The sequence below is a fragment of the Geotrypetes seraphini genome, chromosome 7 (genome assembly GCF_902459505.1).
Source record: "Geotrypetes seraphini chromosome 7, aGeoSer1.1, whole genome shotgun sequence".
Taxonomy (NCBI): Eukaryota; Metazoa; Chordata; class Amphibia; order Gymnophiona; family Dermophiidae; genus Geotrypetes; species Geotrypetes seraphini.
In genome coordinates, this window is record NC_047090.1 from 25,196,968 (window position 1) to 25,218,177 (window position 21,210).

The 21,210-nt window shown below is 41.5% G+C and overlaps 1 protein-coding gene and 2 non-coding genes across 4 annotated transcripts in view; all 3 read right to left on the reverse strand.

The window, feature by feature from the left end:
* Window positions 1–21,210, reverse strand: part of SLC25A3 (solute carrier family 25 member 3) — a 35,557-nt gene that overhangs the window by 8,426 nt on the left and 5,921 nt on the right. For both annotated transcript variants that reach the window (XM_033953365.1, XM_033953364.1), the window contains exons 4-6: window positions 10,045–10,224; window positions 8,102–8,283; window positions 2,370–2,542 (exon numbers count right to left, since the gene is read on the reverse strand). In XM_033953365.1, coding sequence (XP_033809256.1) covers window positions 2,370–2,542; window positions 8,102–8,283; window positions 10,045–10,224 — 535 coding nt within the window. The remainder of the gene's footprint in view (window positions 1–2,369; window positions 2,543–8,101; window positions 8,284–10,044; window positions 10,225–21,210) is intronic.
* LOC117364391 lies at window positions 2,604–2,851 on the reverse strand. The gene has a single exon (XR_004540238.1). It is a non-coding gene; the product is annotated as a small nucleolar RNA SNORA53 (small nucleolar RNA).
* On the reverse strand, window positions 17,941–18,189 carry LOC117364390. Its single transcript, XR_004540237.1, has one exon. It is a non-coding gene; the product is annotated as a small nucleolar RNA SNORA53 (small nucleolar RNA).

Genomic DNA, 21,210 nt, shown 5'->3' on the forward strand with positions numbered 1-21,210 from the left:
TTATCTTTACCTACCTCTCAAGGGGGTCTGGGTCTATTACATTTGGGGAGGTTTAATGAGGCTTGCTTGATCCGGCATTTGAATGACTGGTTCTGTGGTACATCCTACTTTTCGGCCACGGAGGTGGAATGTTTAGCATTCGCCCCCTACCACTTTAGTTATCTATTTCATGCTCGTTGCCTTCCCGAACGGGAGGACAATTATGGTGATATGTTTCTCCTTCCCCTGCGTAGGCTTTGGAAGACTCTCTGCCAGTGATTGGCCATTAGATATGATACAACCCCATGTCTCCCGGTGGCTGGTAATGGAGACTTTCTCCCGGGTATGGATTTGGGTGCCCAGGCTTGGTGGACTGGGAGGGGATTATATTATTTGTTTCATGTATTACAATCTAATGGAAAACTACAGTCTTTTCAAACGTTATGTGACTCTTCTATTCTAAAGCCTGCTGACTGGTTCAAATATAAACAGTTACATCATTATATCAGTACCTTGTCGGGTCCCGCATTGAGTGGTGCCATCCAGGACAAATTGTCAGAAGCCTTTTGTTTAACTGCTCAGGAACCCATACCATTACGCTCCCATCACCGATTTCTGCAGGACTTGGCCGGAGAATTGGACTTTGCTTCATTGGCCTCCAAATGGACTCAAGACTTGCGGATTACCATATCGGTGGATATGCTAAAACGGAGTTTTTCAATGGATATGAAATTATTGATATCTGTAGCAGAAAAGGAACGATATTACAAGTTTCTTGTCCGGGCATATTTTGCCCCAGTCCGAGCTTTTCGGGCACATGTAAGTACTACTGATTGTTGCCCGAAGTATGCGGCCCCGAGAGCTTCTTTGGGCCATATGTTTTGGCTGTGTCCGGGCATACAGGCTTACTGGAAACGTGTTTGTTTGCATATTCAATCCATCTGGAACTGTACCTGGCAGCCTACAAACACATATTTATTTACATTAAAACTTACTTTGATGCCCATCCGTCCAGGTGTTGCGGCGTTTGTCCAAAAGGCTATCTTCATGGGACTTAAGACTATTCTTCAATGCTGGCTGTCTCCGCACACTCCAACTGTTTCCCATTGGCGCATACAAATGATCCAGTTGGCAGGCTATGAACGTTTGTCCATTGCGGACATGAACTCTAAATCTGGTTCCTTATATTTACGTTGCTGGATGCCCTTTTGTTCTACACTAACACCGGTAGTACGCAGTAGATTGTTGAATTGACCTGAACCCAGTCTGAGGCTGTTCTCATGGGAGGGTGGGTGGGAAAGTGGGAGAATGGGGGGTGGGGGGGTGGATTTTTTGGGTTATGGAGTTGCTGATTGGGTAACCGGTTTGATGGACGGGTTGATCTTGTGTCTGTTCTGTATATGAAAACCTAATAAAAAGATTTAAATATAAGGGTGAACGTTGAGCAGTCTATCAGATTTCTGGGTGAGTGGAGTTTCCTGGATGGTTGAAGATGTCTGTAGGATTCTGTCATAACTGGGATAGGGAATATATAGTACCCTGCTGTTTTCCAGTATGTTAAAACCAGGAAGAGTAGAAGGAGGACTTGCATGAGTTTTGTTGTGCAGGGTGTCATTTTGTTTTTTGTGTGAGGAGGTAGATCTGCCTCTGCCTGGGAGCTGGACACGGTGTGTTGGCTCCTGATAGGTCTAGCACTATATTGGAGGCTATGGAGAGGGGGGGGGGGGAGAAGACTGCTATCTTCCTTTCTGCCCTACTGGGCTGGAGTGCAGCTGAGCTCTCTTGTGGGCTTTTTGCAGGGTTGGTAGGTTGGTAGAGTTGGGTCTGAGGTGTTTTTTTTTTAATGGAGTTAAGAGTCTAGGGAGGAGAAGAGTAGAAATTGTCTCCTTACCTCTCAAAAAATGGTTATACATTAATGCTAATAGTAGTACACAGCTATTAATGAAACTAGATAAAGCCATTTTTTTTTTTTTTTACTGCCACGCTAGAAATGGGTTCAGCATGCAGGAAAGGCTTGCATAAGTATGAGCTAAGCCCATTTCTTAGTGCAGCTTAGTAAATGGAACCCTTATCGACTTCCACTTATCTTAACCAGGATGCATGAGGTTCTGATTAGCATAGAAGCAAAACACAGTGATGTTCAAAGTCTGAATACAGCACACTTAGGGCAGGGTGACAGACACTGGATGCTCTTTCACAGACCAGAGTTAGATTATACCACTTTAAAGAATTGCAGCCTACTGCAGAAACACTAACAGAGAAGACCAACTTTTTAAATACATAAGCATGTTTTCTGATGTACCTGAATTCTTTAAGGAGGATTCATTAATCAATAATTTTATACACACAGTATATGTATGTATGAATGCATGCATAAAACATTTGCTTACCAATATAACCAGCCACAAATGTAACCACCAGTTGCTCTGCTTTACTGCATTCACTCCGGGGCTTGGGAACCACATACTTATAAAGAGCTTCAACAGTACGTTCAAAGCAAGCAAACTTCATCATTGTGTATGGAATCTGTCTCATCCAGAGGGGAGCTACACCTTTATAGAAGCTATAAACATTAAAAAAAAAGCTAGTGAACAATGTAAATTATTAAATTTAACCTGTCTAATAATGTCCACATATGAGCCAAGTCTTGATGGTGAAAAACACTGTAACATTACAGTATTAACATCAGAACATGAAAGGCTAACATGCAGGTATATTTCTCTTACATGCCAATGACTCAAGCACCTTCGACTGAACAACCAAAAAAGTTGCTGAATACCACTTGCCTGGAATGACTAGACACTTCAAATGAAAATCTAGCCAAACTCAGCACAAGTCTGGCATCCACAAAGATGGATCTAAGGAGCATGTGGCTCCTACTTTTGTTTATAAAGACTAGCTAAATGTGTGCCCCTTTGATAAAAAGGTCTAAATAAGGCCTCAAATTGTTCATGTGAAAAAAAAAAATAAAACAAACCAACACACACAAAAGAAGGGGATAAAAGTAAAGCTAAACTTCCACTAACTACTAAAATCTAAATAATGGACTTTAGGCCTAAACATTAATGTGTCCCCCTCTTAAGAGTACATTTAGTGTGCATTGTTTAAAATAAAGTATCCTTAAAAGTGGTGTACTGAAAAAGCTCTTTTTAGCCTTGAAGTGCATATGCTGAAACTCTATGTAGCACAAACTTCTCTCCTAGACCCGAATCCAGTTATAAAGAGATTAGGTTCTTACCCTAATATCTTTTCTAGTAGATAGCATATCTGGACACACCTATCAGTGCTCGCGAGTCGTGCAGTTTCAGAATCCCTCCCACTTCACCAGAAGCCTCTGCTGCTCCCTTCAGTTTGTTCCAAAGAAAATGATAGCCCACCTCTAGAAACACATGAGAAGGAGGGGTATGGGGAAATTCCCTGAACAACTCTGTTCTGCTCTGAAATTATAACAAACATGTTAAACATTGAACGAAACAGCAAAAACAATCATGCCAAACATTCATTTATGGAGCTCAAATAATACCCAATTCTTCATACCCTTAAAGTCTAACTGGCATCCAAAGTTCAGTTTGGATACAAACTTTCTGATTGAGACAATAGGTAGGCACAGGAAATAAATAAGGGTGGGGCTCCAGAATGACACACCTATCTACCAGAAAAGATATTAGCAAGGTAAGAACCTAATCTCTTTTTCTAGTGCAATAGGTGTGTCATTCTGGACGTACAAAAGTAGTCCTAGAAATCTAGGGCGGGACCACTGCGACCATAACACTGAGAATTCAAAGGCAGAGTCCTCCCTTGCTGCTACATCCACTCTATAAAACTTGTAAAATGTAGAGTAGGCAAAGTCCCTGCCCTACAAATCTCCTCGGGGGAGACTAAACACGTCCTTAAGGAAATGGAGGGGCTATTTCCCACAAGAAATATAATGTTGACAAAATGGCCCTACAGATCCCTCTGGAAAATATGGCCTTGGAAGCCGGTGCACCACGTCTAGCTGGATTTGTAAGCACAAAGGTTGTCCGATATCTTGAGGTCACCAAAAAGTTCAGGCAATCTGAGAAGCACTCCAACATCCAGCCTTTCAAAATCAAGTCTTTTTTCTTGAAACCTGTGGATTTGAACGCCAACAATCAGACTTGCTGATTGATACGTAATGCTGAAAAATCTGTCAGCAAAAAAAATGAAACAAAAAAAAAGACTCCAGCTTCACCAGCCACCAGAAAAAACGTCTTGAGCATCGGATCCCTCAACGACACCTCCTTCAGTGGGTTATAAGGAGCCTGGCTGAAGATCCTGCAAAATCTTGTTAAGATCCCATGAAGGGAATGGAGGTTTCACTGGGGGCTCAATATGCAGGGCACCCTTTAGAAATCTGTCTTTATCTGGATGGGATACTAAGTTATTCAGTTTCGAGCCCTAAAACAAGAGATTCCCGCTACTTTGACTCTTAAGGGACCCCACTGTTGAGTCCCTTATTAAAGGCCTGCCTGGAGGAAGCTAACACCAGAGACAGGAGCAGAGAAAGACTCCACCTTTTCCTTGTGGCAATCACCACCATCGCTTTAGTGAACATGAGAGGAGCTGTTGCCAGCCGAAAGGGAAGAGCCGAGAACTAGTAATGGTTGAGTCCCTTATTAAAGGCCTGCCTGGAGGAAGGCTAACACCAGAGACAGGAGCAGAGAAAGACTCCACCTTTTCCTTGTGACAATCACCACCATCGCTTTAGTGAACATGAGGAGCTGTTGCCAGCCGAAAGGGAAGAACCGAGAACTAGGAATGGTTTTCAAGAACACGAAACCTCATGAAAATTTCTGTGGTCTGGAAATATGGGAAATGTGCAAACAGGCTTCTGTCAAATCCAAAGGGGCCAGAAACTCTCCTGGCACAACTGCTGCTATGACCGTCTGAACTGTCTCCATGAGAAAGAGCAGAACTTAAAGCTGCATTGACATAAGATACAGAATGGGTCTCCAATTGCCTGAACCCTTCTTTAGCATGATGAAGTATATAAGTACCTGCCTAAGCCTAATCTTCGGGTGGCAGCCTCTATGGTCTGAATATCTAACAGTCTCTGAACTGTTGCCTCAACCCTGCTTGATTTTTCTGGTTGCCCTGTCGGAAAGCCAACAAACCAGTCCATTAAAGGGCTGGGCGAATTCCAGCTAGTAACCGCTGTGAATAATTTCCAATTTCCAATACCCAAAACCTGTACTGTAACTACGGTAAATTGTAACTTGTTAATTGTATACTATATACGTTAACCTGTAACTCATTTTGAGCTTTTTAGGGAGGATGGGATAGAAAGTGAAATAGGTGTTCTGACGAGATCTATGCCCAGGCCTGCACACAGTCTAAGTGCCGTTCCCCTATGCTCTGGACCTGGCATCATTGTGCCTTTTTTGAAGTTGATGCAGGATAAGAACTGGAAGCTTAGTTTTGCCTGGGTCCTGAGAATCTGACTGGATCCTTGGAAGGAGGTGGATCCAAAAATGTCTGAAGCCATGAAAATTAGACCACCCTGAATCTCTAGCGGAGATATGTTTAGAAAGGGACTGGACAATGTCCCTTAAAAGAAAGCCTGCTGAGGGCAGCCTCGTGAGGTGGAATCACCAGCCCATTGCCTGATCCAGAGCATTTTGCGAGCTGAGATCAAATAAGCAGAAAATCTTTGCTCACAACTCTGAAAACATTGTAAAGAGCATCTGCCAAGTAATTCACCCCTGCCAATAGGAGCCGAGGCAAAGGCTCGTCACCCACCAGCTCAAGACTTCACAACTTGGTATGACAAGCGCGTTTCACAAAGGAAACCGCTTTGGATGCTTTGATTCTCACGGCCAAAGCCTCAAACTGTCATTTGAGAATCACATCCACTCGGTGATCCTGCATATACTTTAATACCATGCCTTCCTCACTCAGCAGGGCTTGGACATTGCCCACTCCCACTACATGTACCACTAAGAGCGTTTGGTAACCTGCGCTACCAAGGAATCAACCTTGGGCTGAGCGAACAGTTGGCAACATTCTTGTGCCATGGTCTTGGTTACTTTAATGGACCCTTCAAGGGAATCCCAATGCTCTGTGACCAATACATTGATTATCAGGACGCCGGGGAAACGAAGACTGGGCTCTCACTCCGCTCATTATAGAGCAGGGAGCATTCCCACAGAGAATCAGGGGGTTTGAACAGTCAGCAGACCGTGGTGTCATCCCCTTGATCAAGGGCCACCACACACACCTGTTTGCAACCCTGCCATGTCCCAACAGGGAAGACATGCTCTGAGACAATAAGGGAATGTCAATAGACCCTTCATCCTCTGAAAGACCACATAGATCCTGCCCCAGCTTCCTAATCCACCCTCAGATGCTCTGCTAGACATCCCTTTGAAGGTTGGCCATCCAGACAGCTCTCCACATCAAATTAACAAATACCAGAGAAAATGCCATACTAGGCAGCGCCAAGTTTCTTGTAGCCGACTCCAACTTGCATCTCTTGGGCTCCGTGGAATTTGTGCCCCTGCATTTAGATGCCTGTCATTCCGAGGCTCCAGAAGGAATTTGGCTCTATGGGTTGCCCTCCTGCTACCTGGCCCTAGAGAGCAAAAGGGAGGCCAAGTCAACCGCTCCTACCCCTCTTAATGCACTGCATAGCATGTGGCGCAAGGGCATTCATCCAGCACACACCTGGCATTAATTAGAGTTAAAGGAGCCCGAGGACTCCATTCCTGTTAGTTTTGAGGCAAAATGAAGTGATTTGAGCTTCTGAAAAACTTGGGACATCAAAGATGTCCGACAGCAGAATTTTGGTGCCAAAAATGACAAAATGTTGAAATAAAACAAAACAAAACCTAGCAATTTTAGGATTTTAGTGGTGGGGAAACATCAGGGAACAGACAAACCTCTAAAAATTTTTTTACAGACAACCCCCCCCCCAAACACACACAATTTTCCTCCTAGGCTGCAATAACCTTACCTACCTGTGCAGCAGCCTGCCTCAGCTCCAAAAGGTAGCTGGCTCTGGGGGAAAAAAAATATATATCACTGCCTCAAAATGGAACATCCTTCCAGCGCTGAATTTTCAGATTGCCAGAGCCAACTCCAGCAGACCAGATGAACGCAAAAGGGGGAGGTGAAATGCAGCCGTCACCCTGCAAAATGCCGCTGAACCCCCTATGGATGCTTAACAGCCTGCGCTCAAACCCCTGTAACACGGTAGGCGAGCAATGCTATTAGGGGAACAGCCCCAAGCTCCTGCAGGTTGCACACCGCTTAGATACTTATTAAGGGGTATATCAAATTTTAAATAAACTTGGAAACAGATTTTGGCCTGTCAGCTGCAGACCCAGTCTGCTTCTCCTCCATGCAGGCAGAGCTGGACCCTCTACTAGGAGAGAGCTCTTAACACTGAAAGTGATCAAAAATTCTGAAAATAAGATAAAAAATAAGCAGAGAAGATCAGAAACTCCTTCTGGATCAAAAGTAGAGGGAAAAACTAAAGGGGTAACAAAGCCCTCCAGTGAAGTAGGAGTGATTCAAAAACGAGTAGATGCCTTCTGCACAGCTCACATCCACAATGACACACCTACTGCACTAGAAAATATTTTAGCATGAAACAGGCAGATCATTTAATGCACATCTAAACTTTTTAAATCAGAAAAGCGTTAAGACAGAGCCAACAGAACATGTATCACCACAAAAGATAAGAAAAGTCTTAAAGCTTGCACACTATATACTATGAACAACTTAAGACTACATCTATTAGCATAATACATGAGTTTGGAAAACCAACCCCTACATTTATCAGGTTGACCACAATTGTTCCCACTAGTTTTCCAGCAAGAATGATTGTAGGGATATAGGTCATGATCCCAAAAGGTTGAGAACTCATGTATAAATGGGTACAATTTATATGTATAAAATGAATTTAAAAATACATATTAATCTGATATATTTAGTACTGAGATAAACTGGTAAGGCAGAAAGTATTCTAGCACTGCATTTACAAAACATTGACTGAAAAAAAGCTTGCTCCTCTCCCCTCATCTCACAGTGAAAACAAGCTTACTCCTCTCCCCTCACAAGTGAACTTTACCATAATTCATGTGTAGATCGCAATACTTACGCCCATAATCCTTCTTCTGCATGCATTTTTGGAACAGCTTCTCTCAGGGTGTTTGCATAACCTGGTTGCGTCTGAATGCGCACCTTTGCAGCTTCCATTGGGGCCAGAGCAATATCAGCAAAGAACTCTGCACTGGCAGATGCAGCCAGATACAAAGATGTACGCCACATGTACGAGTTCTCCTGGAATACAGAGCAATTGGGGAAATCACCAGTGAAGGCACCACCAACAGCAGTAATGAAAGGAAGGTTAGGAGAAAACAGTACAACCCAAGAGGAAAAAGGGTAGAAGAAAACACTTTGGGCATACGTCTATAAGCAGAAAAGGAGAGACTGGGAAGCAGTAGTGTCTAAAAATACAGAGAAAATGTGGCAATTCTCCTATTTATATATTCCCTAAAACTTTATAAGGAAAAAAACCCAACAACCCACAAATAAACTTAGAATCTTCACATATTCAAGGTAGAAAATATATCAGATTTAGGAACCCGTGTTTGGAAATGTCCATCGCATCTAATATAAATTCAACTCTCACAGTAAGATAGAGAAGCACAAGGGGATGTGTACGGGCCTCGTTTTGGTAAGTGCCAAGTATGTTAAATAGAAGATGACAAGCTAAGGGCATGGTGAGTTAAAAAGTACAAACATGGCAGAAGAGGTTCAAGATGAGATACACCTTACTTGCTCATCAATGCTCAGGTGATGGATGTTAATAGGTGGTGAAGGTACATTTAGTCATAAAGGCAATTTATTTATTGGGATTTATTAACTGCCTTCATGAAAATTCACCCAAGACAGTGTACAGCAAGCACAGTTCAACAAAACTTTGAATTTTGTTAACAGAATAACAGTAGTAAAACCAGGGCTGTGGAGTCGGAGTCAGAAGTACAAAAAACTGAGAAGTCTGAGTCAGAACATTTATCTACCGACTCCATTTTTGAACTTGGCATACCAATCACGAGCGATTCTTTCAGCTATAGCACCCACTATATACACAGCACAAATGTTGCTAGCAGCTTCTGCGGCCTTAGAACCTTGATTAAAAGCAAAAAGAAGATGGTGTCGAAAATGCTCATTTCTCTCAACTTGACATTCCATTTTAATGATCTGAAAATTAACCAGTGCTGTGGAGTTGGAGGAAATTTCGGGTACTGGAGTCGGAGTCTGAGTCTGAAGTACAAAAAACTGAGGAGTCGGAACATTTATCTACCGACTCCACAGCCCTGAGTAAAACACCAATTATAAACAAATACCGTTTGCTGATTAAGTTTACCTCATTCATTGTATCAAAAATGTACACATTTAACATCACTGAAGTTCAAAACTACTGATATACAGTAATACAATGTCAGTATAATACTTATGAAACACCTAATAAGCACACATTAGAACATTCTAACACCACAGATATGACGCTAATGCTCTTCCATACTACAGTTTATCATATATGAGGGTGGTTTGAAAAGTTTGATAAAAAACAACACACAGTTAAAACAACGTAGTCTCCATTGAGGGCTATATACTTAGTCCAGCAAGCTTCCAGTTTTTTTTCATATCATAGGAAAAATAGATTAGGAAAAAAACCCTGGAAAATCGCTGGATTAAGTGTACTGTATAGCCCTCAATGGAGACTATGTTTGCATTTTTACCAAACTTTTCAAATCACCCTCATAGCTGAGGGTTCAAGTACAAACATATACATTGGGACAAGATGGGCGATAAGAGTGATTGAATAAAAACAGATGGTTGGCAAAACTCAACACAAGTTGTTTGTACAATTAAACAAGATATAAAAACAAAGGGTCATGAGAAAACTGATAATGCTAAGAAATTAGTCAAAAACATTTAAATTTATGACGCCAACTTCCAATGCAGTGCTCACAAACAAAATCCTGATAAGTTACCATCTTAATTATACCTAGGCAGTGAACTGCAAGAACTTACCTCTCCTAGAAGATTGCTGTACAAGACTTTAAAGACTTCATAAAATCCAAACTTGCAAAGTCCCTGCATAGAGTATCCAATAAAGGTTGGGGCCCATCCTTTTGCAAGACCACGAACACCATCTTCTTTAAGTGTAACTGAGAATCCATTAAAAATACTCTTGTATTTTTGGGGGTCCACCTATTTGCAAAAATGCCAAATTTAGAACCTAATTACGTCCAAGTAATTTCCTAAATAGTAAAATTTTTAGCATGCCATTAAAGAGACAATATGTATAGACTGCTTTTATCTAGCTTTTCCATGCTTAAATTGTCATTAGTGGCTCAATTCCTAGATGTTCAAAATGTTTCTATGAATTGTATCTTAAACCTAAAACTAATTTGTATATCATGGTTATTCTACATATTTGATCTGTTTGTAGTCTTCAAGACAGTATTAATCCCCACTCCACGACAGTATAGTATGACACCTTGCTTCATGAAAAAATATTTAATCTAGCACATTATATTAAGCTAGGGAAGGGGGGGCCTTAGCACACCCTTATATAAGGAGTCGCTGAAAAGTTCTCAGCCTAACCAAGAAGAGAATGATGTGGAGCCATGAAAAATTTACAAGTTATTCCACACTTTTGACACAACTTGTAAGTTTCATAGTTCCACATCATTCTCTTTTTGGTTAGGCTGAATTTCCTGCATCCATAAAGTGTCTTTATATTTTATGTTAACAGCCACGTGTCAATGTTTCCATTAGTACCCAGGCAAAAATAATAAAGATAAAGTATTCAAAAAAAGTGTCTGACCAAGTGGTCTAAATTAGTGTTCTTCAATCACTGGTCCGTGGACTGGTGCCGGTCAGCAGAAATTTTCTGCCAGTCCACAGGGCCGGCACATCCATCAGGTAGAAGACAGTGTTCTTCAGCCACCGGTCCATGGTGCGATCAACGCGGCGTCTTCATGCTGGCTCCCCGAGTGCTGTAGTGCGCAAAGCTGTGGGAAAAGGCTCTTATGTGTGTCCTGCACTTGAACCGGAAGCCTTCTCTCTGACATCACAATGCTTTGAGCAATGTAGCACTCAAGGAACCGGTCCGAAGACCACACCGGGGGGCAGGCCAGAAGGCAAGGCACAGCATGGAGGGAGAGAGACATCAACGGTAGGGGGAATGCTTTTATTTTTTTATTTAGCGATTGATTTACATCTGCTGTCTGTTCAGGAAGAAATGCATTTTGTTTCTTTTCCTCTGGGGTTGTACTGCTTGCAGAGTCTTGCATCTTAGGGTTTGTTTGTAAATATTAGTACTTTTAGTTTTTGGTCCTGCATTTGCATGGGGTTATCTGTTTTCTGGTAGGAATGAATGTTGAAAAGCATACATTGTGCTTTATGTATCTTAATTTTGTGGTTAACCATTATGTATTGTTAATACGATTATATTGTGTGTGTGTGTGTGTGTATATATATATATATATATATATATATATATATATATATATATATATATATATATATATATATATATATATATATATATATATATATATATATATATATATGTATATATATATGAAAAATGAATGGAAAAAATGGTGTTACAATTAGTACTGTTATGGGCATGACTTAGCCTAGTGTTCAACTGCCAGTCCACAAAATAATTTTATTTCCACCGGTCCATAGGTGTCAAAAGATTAAAAGAACACTGGTCTAAATGATATAGAACTGTATAATATTAAATCCCTCTCTGCAGGTTGAGGGGTCCCTTCATTTATAATAACCAAGAAAAAGTATATCATTTAGCTATTTAAATTATTTAAATTCATGGAAAAAACACTCAGAAAATTTATTTCCCTATGTTATTATCCTTAACTGTTCTCTCTTTCAAAATGTATTTCTTCCCGCTATCCTATTGTTTCATGTAAGCAATGTTGTCATTGTTTAACTGGACCCCTTTTTAAATTTATTGTAAAACGCTTAGAATTTATGATTAGCGTTTTATCAAATTTCTAATAAACTTGAAACTTGAGCCATATGCTCAGTAAACTCTCAAGAAGCGCACTGTTTAGTGTATTAAACCAAGTATGCTCCTCAATGCTGTCAAAGAAAAAAAAATTTGTTTATAAATTTATTAATTTCTTTAAAAAAAAAAAAAAAGTTAGTTTACTTTTTGTTGATTTTTCTTCAAATTTAGACAACTGTCAACTAAAACCTATACTATTCTTAAAGGGCTCCTACATCTTCAATGTGTTAGCTTACCTCTGTTTATAGAAAACACCAATGCAGTTTCATGAGGTGTGGAGGCCATTAATTGAATATTATAATGATTAAGGTTTATTCTTTTTCCTTAGGGGATAATTTGTAGAAATGGGGGGTGGGGGGATAGGATAATCCAATTAAATAGCAGTATATTTCAACTGATTAATGGACATAAGAAACATGGTATATATGTATGAATAGAAAAGGAAAGGGGGTAAAATTATTGGAAATATGTTATGAAATATTAGGGGATATATGTAATATGATGAGATATATTTGTTGTGCATTAATGTATAAAATAAAATGAAAAAAGAGTTTGAGGAAGAAAGGGTGGAGGGAGGGATAGGTTAAAGTATGATTAATTGTATTATGGAAGAGGGATGTCTAAGTATGTATATGTTTGGATAGATTATTTTATTGATATGGGAAGGGATGGGAGGTGGGGGGGGAATTAAAACATGTATAATAATATTGTGTAAGAATGTCAAGTGAGTTATGTGAATTAATTGTAATAATATTGTACACTTGTTGAGAGAAATAAAAAGGAATAAAGAGTAAAAAAAAAAAGAAAACAGCAATGCAATGCTGTTAATGTATTGTGGCTGTACTTAAGATGCCTAACTTGGTTCTCAAATTTTTCAAGAATAAACTTTCATTTTAGAGAAGGGGGCCATTAAATGGTTAGGCTAATCAAAATTAATACTGCTCAGTTAATATCTACCATATAAATTAAAAGTAGCCCTTGATCAAAAAGTCTTGACTTAACTTTTTTAATCAGAGTACATCTCACATTCAAACATGCCTTCCTTTCTAATTGTGTTAACTGCTAGAGAATGACATGGGACAATGTTTCCCCGTCCCCGCAGGAATTCATTTTCCCATCCCTGCCCCATTTCTGCAAGCTCCGTCCACATCTGCACAAGCCTCAAACACTGACATCATAAGTGTTCGAGGCTTATTCATTAGAGAACTCATTTGGGGTTTGGTAACAGCCAATATATATCCTTAGACTACGCCACAACTGTGGAGTAGATTCAGCAATAGAGCTGCAACACTCATGCAAGTTGCACAATAAAACTATTTTTAGTTCTTCCAATCATTGCTTAATGTTTCCATTGTTAGCAATTTGGTTGAAAATGGCTATAAGCTGTATTACTGGTAGCACTATATACGTCAAGGATCCGATATGTGTTGAAGAGAATGTAGGGAGGTGGGTACCTTTGAACACATTTGGTGGCACTGCCCCAAAGGCTCAGTTTCTGGGACAGAGTGATGCAGTATATCTAAATCTATGGAAGGTTGTTTATTGAATGTCAGTCCCTTTATAGTGCCCATTAGGCATAGGAAATAGGTACATTTATGCTCACTGCGGGCTGCCTCTTTCTGGCATCTCACTGGAAACGGTCAGAGATGCCAGCCTTTGTAGCACTGTTGGCCAAAATGAACTATATACAACAAATAACCAAGCTGACTTCCATTTGGAGGAAAAGTGACTTTTTGATAAGATGTGGGATGCCTATGATGCCTGTCAGTGCACTCATCCTGGAACAACATCTTCACTACAATGGACATTTGATTTTTTGATCTCCTGCTTGCACACATACCTTCCTTGGGGGGTTCTAGGGTGTTTGTTTTGTTTTTTAGGGGGGGGGGTGGCGACGTGATATGTTCAGGTACCATGGGCATTTTCCGACTTGGAATACTACTACTACAAGTTTTTGCTATCACCAAAAAGCATAGTTACTTACCATAACAGGTGTTATCCAGGGACAGCAGGCAGCTATTCTCACATATGGGTGAAGTCATTGACGGAGCTCGGATGCGGACGCCTCACAAGTAGACTTGCTTGAAGAAACTCGAGTTTCAAGTCGCCCGCACCGCGCATGCGCGAGTGCCTTCCTGCCCAGCGTAGGGCACGTCTCCTCAGTTCAGATAGCTAGCAGAGAAGCCAACCAGGGGAGGTGGGTGGGTTGCGAGAATAGCTGTCTGCTGTCCCTGGATAACACCTATTATGGTAAGTAACTGTGCTTTATCCCAGGACAAACAGGCAGGTATTCTCACATATGGGTGACCTCCAAGCTAACCAGAATGGAATGGTGGGAGTGTTGGCAATTTAGGAGAATAAATTTTGTAATACTGTTTGGCCAAAGAAAGTATCCAGACAATAGTGAGAAGTGAAGGTATGAACCAAGGACCAAGTAGCAGCTCTACAAATTTCCTCAATAGGTGTAGATCTGAGGAAAGCTACTGAAGCTGCCATAGCTCTAACCTTATGGGCTGTGACTTTACTGTGAAGGGGTAATCCAGCCTAGGCATTGCAGAATGAGATACAAGCTGCCATCCAAGGGAACTGGTTCGATGGCATGGAGACGAAGCAGAGCTTGAGCTTCCTGAAGAAGAAGGGCGGTCTGGGATGGATTGGAAGGATACTCTCTTGGAGGAAGCTCTGGTGGAATCTGAGAGAAATGAAGAGAGTATCCTTCCCTGATGATGGTCAGTACCCAGAGGTCGGTTGTAATTATCGTCCATCGGTGGTAAAAATGATGGAGAGGACCTCCTATAGGGGGAAAATGAGACAGAGTCAGAACGGTGGAGGTTATGCTCTGTTGTAAACAGTCAAAAAGGCCGAGTAGCCTTAGGTGCAGCAGAAGGTTGAGGTTGCTGTTGTTTCTGAGGCTGCTGTTTCTTTAGAGGAGGGCGATTATAAGGAGCCGTTCTCGGAGTAAAACGTCGCTGATAGTTAGGAGCAGGGTGTGCAGGTTTTGCAGGAGCTAGCTTTGGCTTAGGTCTGACAATAGAAGCAAAGGATTTCTCATGGTCAGACAATTTCTTTGTGGCTGCCTCGATGGATTCATCGAAGAGGTCATTGCCGTCACAAGGGATATTAGCCAAGCAGTCTTGAAGATTAGGGTCCATGTCAATGGTACGAAGCCAAGCAAGACGACGCATAGCAGCTGCCCGGGCAGACAACTCGAAGGCATCGTAAGATGACTGCAGGAGATGTAATCTGAGTTGGGATAAAGAAGCCAGGACTTCTTGAAATTCAAAATGCTTTTGAGTATCCAGATAAGTCAAAAACTTTGGCAATAGAGAAATAAGGAATACAAAATAAGTAATGAATTGAAAATTATAATTGAGGACTTTAGAGAACATCATGGCATTTTGATAAATGCGATGTCCGAATATGTCCATAGTTTTCCCTTCCCTTCCAGGAGGAACGGTGGCATAAACCTTTGAAGGATGGGACCTCTTCAAGGAGGACTCGACAAGCAGGGATTGATGAGATAACTGAGTTGTCAAACCCTATGTGATGCACAGTTTTATACCTAGAGTCCAATTTTCCTGGAACTGCTGGTATGGAAAAAGGTGTTTCCATGCATCGACCAAAAGTCTGATTCAAAAGCTTATGAAGTGGAAGCTTAAGAGACTCTGCCGGAGGTTGAGGAAGATGCATGACTTCTAGATACTCCTTAGAGTATTTGGAGCCAGTATCTAATTGAAGATCCAAGTCCACAGCCATTTGACAAAGAAAATACGAGAAAGATAGCTGATCTGCTAATGCTTTGCCTCGAGAAGGACTCGAGGACGTCGAGGCAGCCTGGGTCGAAGATTAAGCTTCGGCAGGAAAAAAGGCATCAAAGGAATATGGTGACTTGGACGAGGCAATCGAAACCAGGACATCCTCGAGGTCCGGCATTGGAGACCTCGAACAAGGAGTCGGTGGTCTAGTCGAGGTTGGAGGAGATCGAGGCTTAGTGGAAGAAGGTCTTTCTTTAGAAGAACTATGCTTGGAAGGATGCCTCGAAGAAGGCCTCTATCATCGATGAGAACTGTGCCTGGAGGCAGATCTCGAAGATAGAGGAGACTTCGCCTCGGAGATGGAAGCAGCCGATGATATCAATGAATGTATGGGACTGGAGGCTGTAGATTGAAGCACCAGAGGCTTAGTGGAGGAACCTCGATACACTCTATACAAGGAGCAGAGTCTTTGAGAGTGCGAGGATTCCTTCCGAGGCACTTGCAAAGAATCTGCTCCTTGCTGTACGTGCACCAACGCCAGACCAGACACTCAGAGACTCTGATCCCTGCAAAGAGTGTGTAAGGTCAGCCTGAGGCAGTGGAAGCGGCTCGACCTCGCGGGAGACTGCCGAGTGCCCAGGCTGGATGAGAGGAAGAAGCTTCGGTCCCATATTAGTAAGGAACTGAATTAATTGCTTCTCCAACACGGTCTGGAAAGAAGCCGGCAAGGATGGATCCACATCTGAAACCGGACCACCTGTCTTGGCTGGAGGTTCCTTCGAGGTAGTGTGAGTGTGCTTCGACTTGAAAGTCTTAGGCACTTTAATCATTACCGCTGGAACCGACTGCTGAGCTATCTGACCTGAGGAAACAGGGGAAGATACAGCAGATGTCGTCGAAGAAAGAGCCACTGCAAACGATGTAGGTCTGATGAGGCTCGAGATGGAAGCAGTAGAAGCAGGAGGAATCTTGGTAGGAGTCGAGGCTGAGATCGCCTTTGAAGTCGAGGGATCAGTAGACGATTCCATCTTGAAGAGCTCGTCCACCAAAATACGACGATTGAAAGCTTGTGGCATGACCTAGGATGATGTTTTGGCCCAAGGCACTTGAGGAAGCGACAGTGTGGGTCTGTAAGAGAGATCGCGCGCTGATACTTGCTACACTTCTTGAAGCCTGTGACAGGCCGGGACATAGAAGTGAAAATAGCCGCCGCAAGATTGAAGCCCTCGGGCTGCGGCCGAGCGGCCTGTCCCGGAAAAAGGACGGAAGAGGAAAAAAAATTTTTTTTAAAAACTGAAAATAAAATAAAAGAAGAACAGCGATTCGTGAGGAAACAAGTTAAACCGCGGTTCAGAGAAGGCACAAGTAACAAAGTTAACGCAGAGAGTCAAAGACGGACTTCTCGGCTCCACAGAAAACTGAGGAGACGCACCCTACGCTGGGCGGGAAGGCACTCACGCATGTGTGGTGCGGGCAACTCGAAACTTTGAGTTTCTTCAAGCAAGTCTGCTTGTGAGGCGTCCTCATCCGGGCGTCCGCATCCAGGCAGAATACCTGCCTGCTTGTCCTGGGATAATAAAAGTTCAACACAAAAGTTTAGTTGCTGAACCAAGTAGCATGTGATGAAGCAACTCAACATTCTTTGGTTCTGTTCATATAATGCTAATTGAGCCATATTGAATATTTTACGCATTTTTCAAAACAGTAAATCATACAAAAAAAAAAACAACCCCAAAACAACTTTTGTATGATTTATAAACAAGAAACTTACTCAACTTAGTGACCCTTTTACTAAGCTGTGCTAGGTGCCAAAACATGCCTAACGCAGACAGGCTCAGGCATCCTGCAATAACTATCAAATCTAAGTGCTAACTTTAAGGGGACACGATTGAGAGGAGTAAGTGAGCGAATGAGCATTTCTGTGCTGAACTGTTGTGCGAGCCCTTACCAACTACATGAGCAATTAGTAGTGTATAGCATTTAACAAAGGTTATAAAAGTGGCACACAGGCATGCTAAGGGAACACTTTACCACAGCTTAGTAAAAGGACACCTTAAGTTAACAATACCTAGCAAAGAACTGGTAATCAGTGTTTTTCTTTGACATAGAATAGAAACATTTGATGTTTATGTGAATGTCTGCATACCAGCCAAGTCCTAATGATGAGAAACACTGTAACATTAACAGTATTAACATCAGAACATGAAAGGCTAACGTGCAGGTATATTTCTCTTACATGCCAATGACTCAAGCACCTTCGACTGAACAACCAAAAAAGTTGCTGAATACCACTTGCCTGGAATGACTAGACACTTCAAATGAAAATCTAGCCAAACTCAGCACAAATCTGGCATCCACAAAGGTGGATCTAAGGAGCATGTTGATTTCTCAATGTATCATCTTTAAGATGGTTCTAGTTTGCCTGATCAGAAAGTCAACTTCCTTTGATTTCTTTTACACTGCAAACTGAATTAAGAAATATCAGCCAATACTGCTGCTTTTATATTAAATCTATTTTCCATCAGTCTTCAAAAGGGCTGCATTTGAACTGGGCTCAAAACTCAAACCTCTTTTGAATACTTAACAACTAAGACCATTTGTTAAGAGGTTTTCTTTAAAATAAACACCAAACTGTGCTCTACATAGTATTCTTCAACTGTCGGTCTGCAGTGAGATCGATGCGGCGTAATCTTCGGGCCGGCTCCTTCTTCCTCAGTGTTGCAGTGCTCCAACAGGCGTCCTGCGCCTGAACTGGAAGCCTTCTCTCTGATGTCGCAATGTCAGAGGGAAGGCTTCCAGATGAGGTGTGGGACACGTGCAAGGAAACGTTGCCCGCAGCTTTGTGCACTTTGTCAGTGAGGAAGAGGGAACCAGCCGAAGATAACACTGGAGGCAACATAAAACGGCTAGGCGGGAGCAGGCCAGAAGATAAAGTACAGCATGGAGTGAGGGAGACAAAGGTAGGGAGAATGATTTTACTTTTAAATGTAGTGATTTAATTGTGTCAATTTTGAGAATTTACATCTGCTGTCTGTATTTTGCACTGTTCAGAAAGAAAAGCATTTGTTTCTTTTTCTCTGGGGGTTGTACTGCATGCAGAGTCTTGCATCTTAGGGTTTGTTTGTATATATTAGTACTTTTAGTTTTTGGTCCCGTATTTGCATAGGGATTATCTGTGTTCTGGTAGGAATGAATGTTGAGAGCTTACAGTTTGCTTTGTGTAATTTAATTTGTGGTTAACCATAATGTGTTAATAAGATTATATTTTGTGTGTGTGTATATATGAAAAATGAATGGAAAAAATGGTGTTACAATTAGTACTATTATGGGGGCGGGGTCTGGGGCAGAGATGGGCAGGGTCTGGCCCATGACTTAGCCCAGTGTTCTTCAACCGCTGGTCCGCGGACCAGTGCCGGTCCACAAAATAATTATTTTATTTCCGCCGGTCCATAGATGTCAAAAGGTTGAAGAACACTACTCTAGATTAAAACGTCATATGTATGAAATGGGGGAAAAACACCCAAACCTTTAGGGGAAGAATATGGGTGTGAAATATGAGAAAATCCTTCATGAATATAGAAGCATCTGTAACAACCCAAATATTTATTTGTAGGGAATAAAATGTAAGGGATAATTAAAGCAAGCTGTTACCACAAAATTCACAACTTTGAAATATTTGGTGTTTCATAGTTACCATTAGCACCATGTATTTTTTTTTTTTTAAATCAAAAATATTTCTCACTACCAGTTTTTCCTAGTTTCTTTTTAAGTTATTAGTTTCTGCAGCAAATGCTGGCAGATTAGCAGTTTTTTCAAAGTTCTCTTAAACGTTACAGCACATCTTCACAAATTTGCATATCAACTTTGACATTTAATGTGCCCGGTTACTTTTATTGGGTTGGGGGAGGGCAGGGAAGAGTTCTTAATGATGCTGGGGAAGTGAAGGGATCACAGGCAAGAGGGTAGACAGGAGAAGAGGAAATTAGAAGTAGAAAAGAGAACAGGGAGAGGAAAGAGTAGAGAAGGGATCTAATTTAGGCAGGACAATCTTGCACCCTGCCATACACTGATTCCCTTCTTATGCGCCATACATTCTTCAGTCCTCTCACATTCTCTGATCTCCAATCTCATTCAGCTCCACTGCATCCCTCACTCCTGCTTCTCTTGACCCCCCTACCTATCCTTCCTACAGCAAAGACAGTAAAGAAAAAGCCACAATGAAGAATGGCACTTTAGACTACATCATCCCTCTTTATTTCTGGCCATACAAGTAACTTAGGCCTGGGTTTTATATAACACACAGTTGACAGCAGCCACCTTAAAAAACAGTCACCGATTGCATGTTAATCAGGCAACAGTGTTGATTATAGAAGCACGCCTTCGGGAAAGGTAGGCCAGGGTTTTCAAGGCTTCATTTTCAGTGCCTACCTGCCATGTGAATCGTGCTTAAGGAGGTATGATTCCAGCACCATTTTTAAGGCATTGGTAGATGGCTACATTTTTCTTTTAAATGTCTTTTTTTCCTTTTTTAAATGTCATTTTCAAATTCAAGTTAGGTGCCGGTAGGGCACCATTTATAAAATCCAAGTCTTACTACAGAATGCCTTCTAGAATTGCAGGCGAAAAGGGACCAGAGTTGTGTGCATGGAATTATGGTAGGCTGGAGGTTCTGCCTTACAGGAAAGTGTGGAGAAAAATTCTCAACAGCAGAATACACAAAAATCCAGCCAGAAACCAGGAGCTCATGGAACAGCGACCATCACCTGCTGGGAGATAGAGAATACTGAGGATACAGGGAGGGTGCCAACCTGTTAATCAGTTCTCTATCTCCACCTGCTGGTAGATGTGTACTATCCCACTAGTCTCTGGATTCATCTGCTGCTGTTGCTGAGGAAGCAGATTTGTGAAAATGTGCCACACCATTGCCAGAGAATTTCAAAAAACCTGCCAGCCTGCCAACTTGATAAAAAAAATCCTACAAGAAACTGAGGGCTCTGCCTACAGGTAAATGCTTCCTTTCAGCGCTTCAAAACAGTGAAGACAGTAGGTAGTCAGAGCTTTTACTTAAGTAGGCATAACTGCTCAAGTGCCACAGGATCTCAATTTCTCAGAATATAAAGTTTCATGGGCACCCAATGGCTCAAATTTTACAATGCAGTGTATTATACCCTACAAATTTTACACTCTAGGGAGTTCAAGGATCAAAATTCAGTCTCTAGTTCAGGCGGCCTTATACCAAGGGTCTAACACTGAATTCATGAAGTCAGTTAAATTTTACTATTAACCCTCGAAAAGACTAAAAAAATGAGATGTTACATCAAATAAAAAAAAAAACACAACAAAAACTTGGTACATCCTGCAGCAAGATTTTCAGCAGTGACAAATTAAAACATACAGATGAAC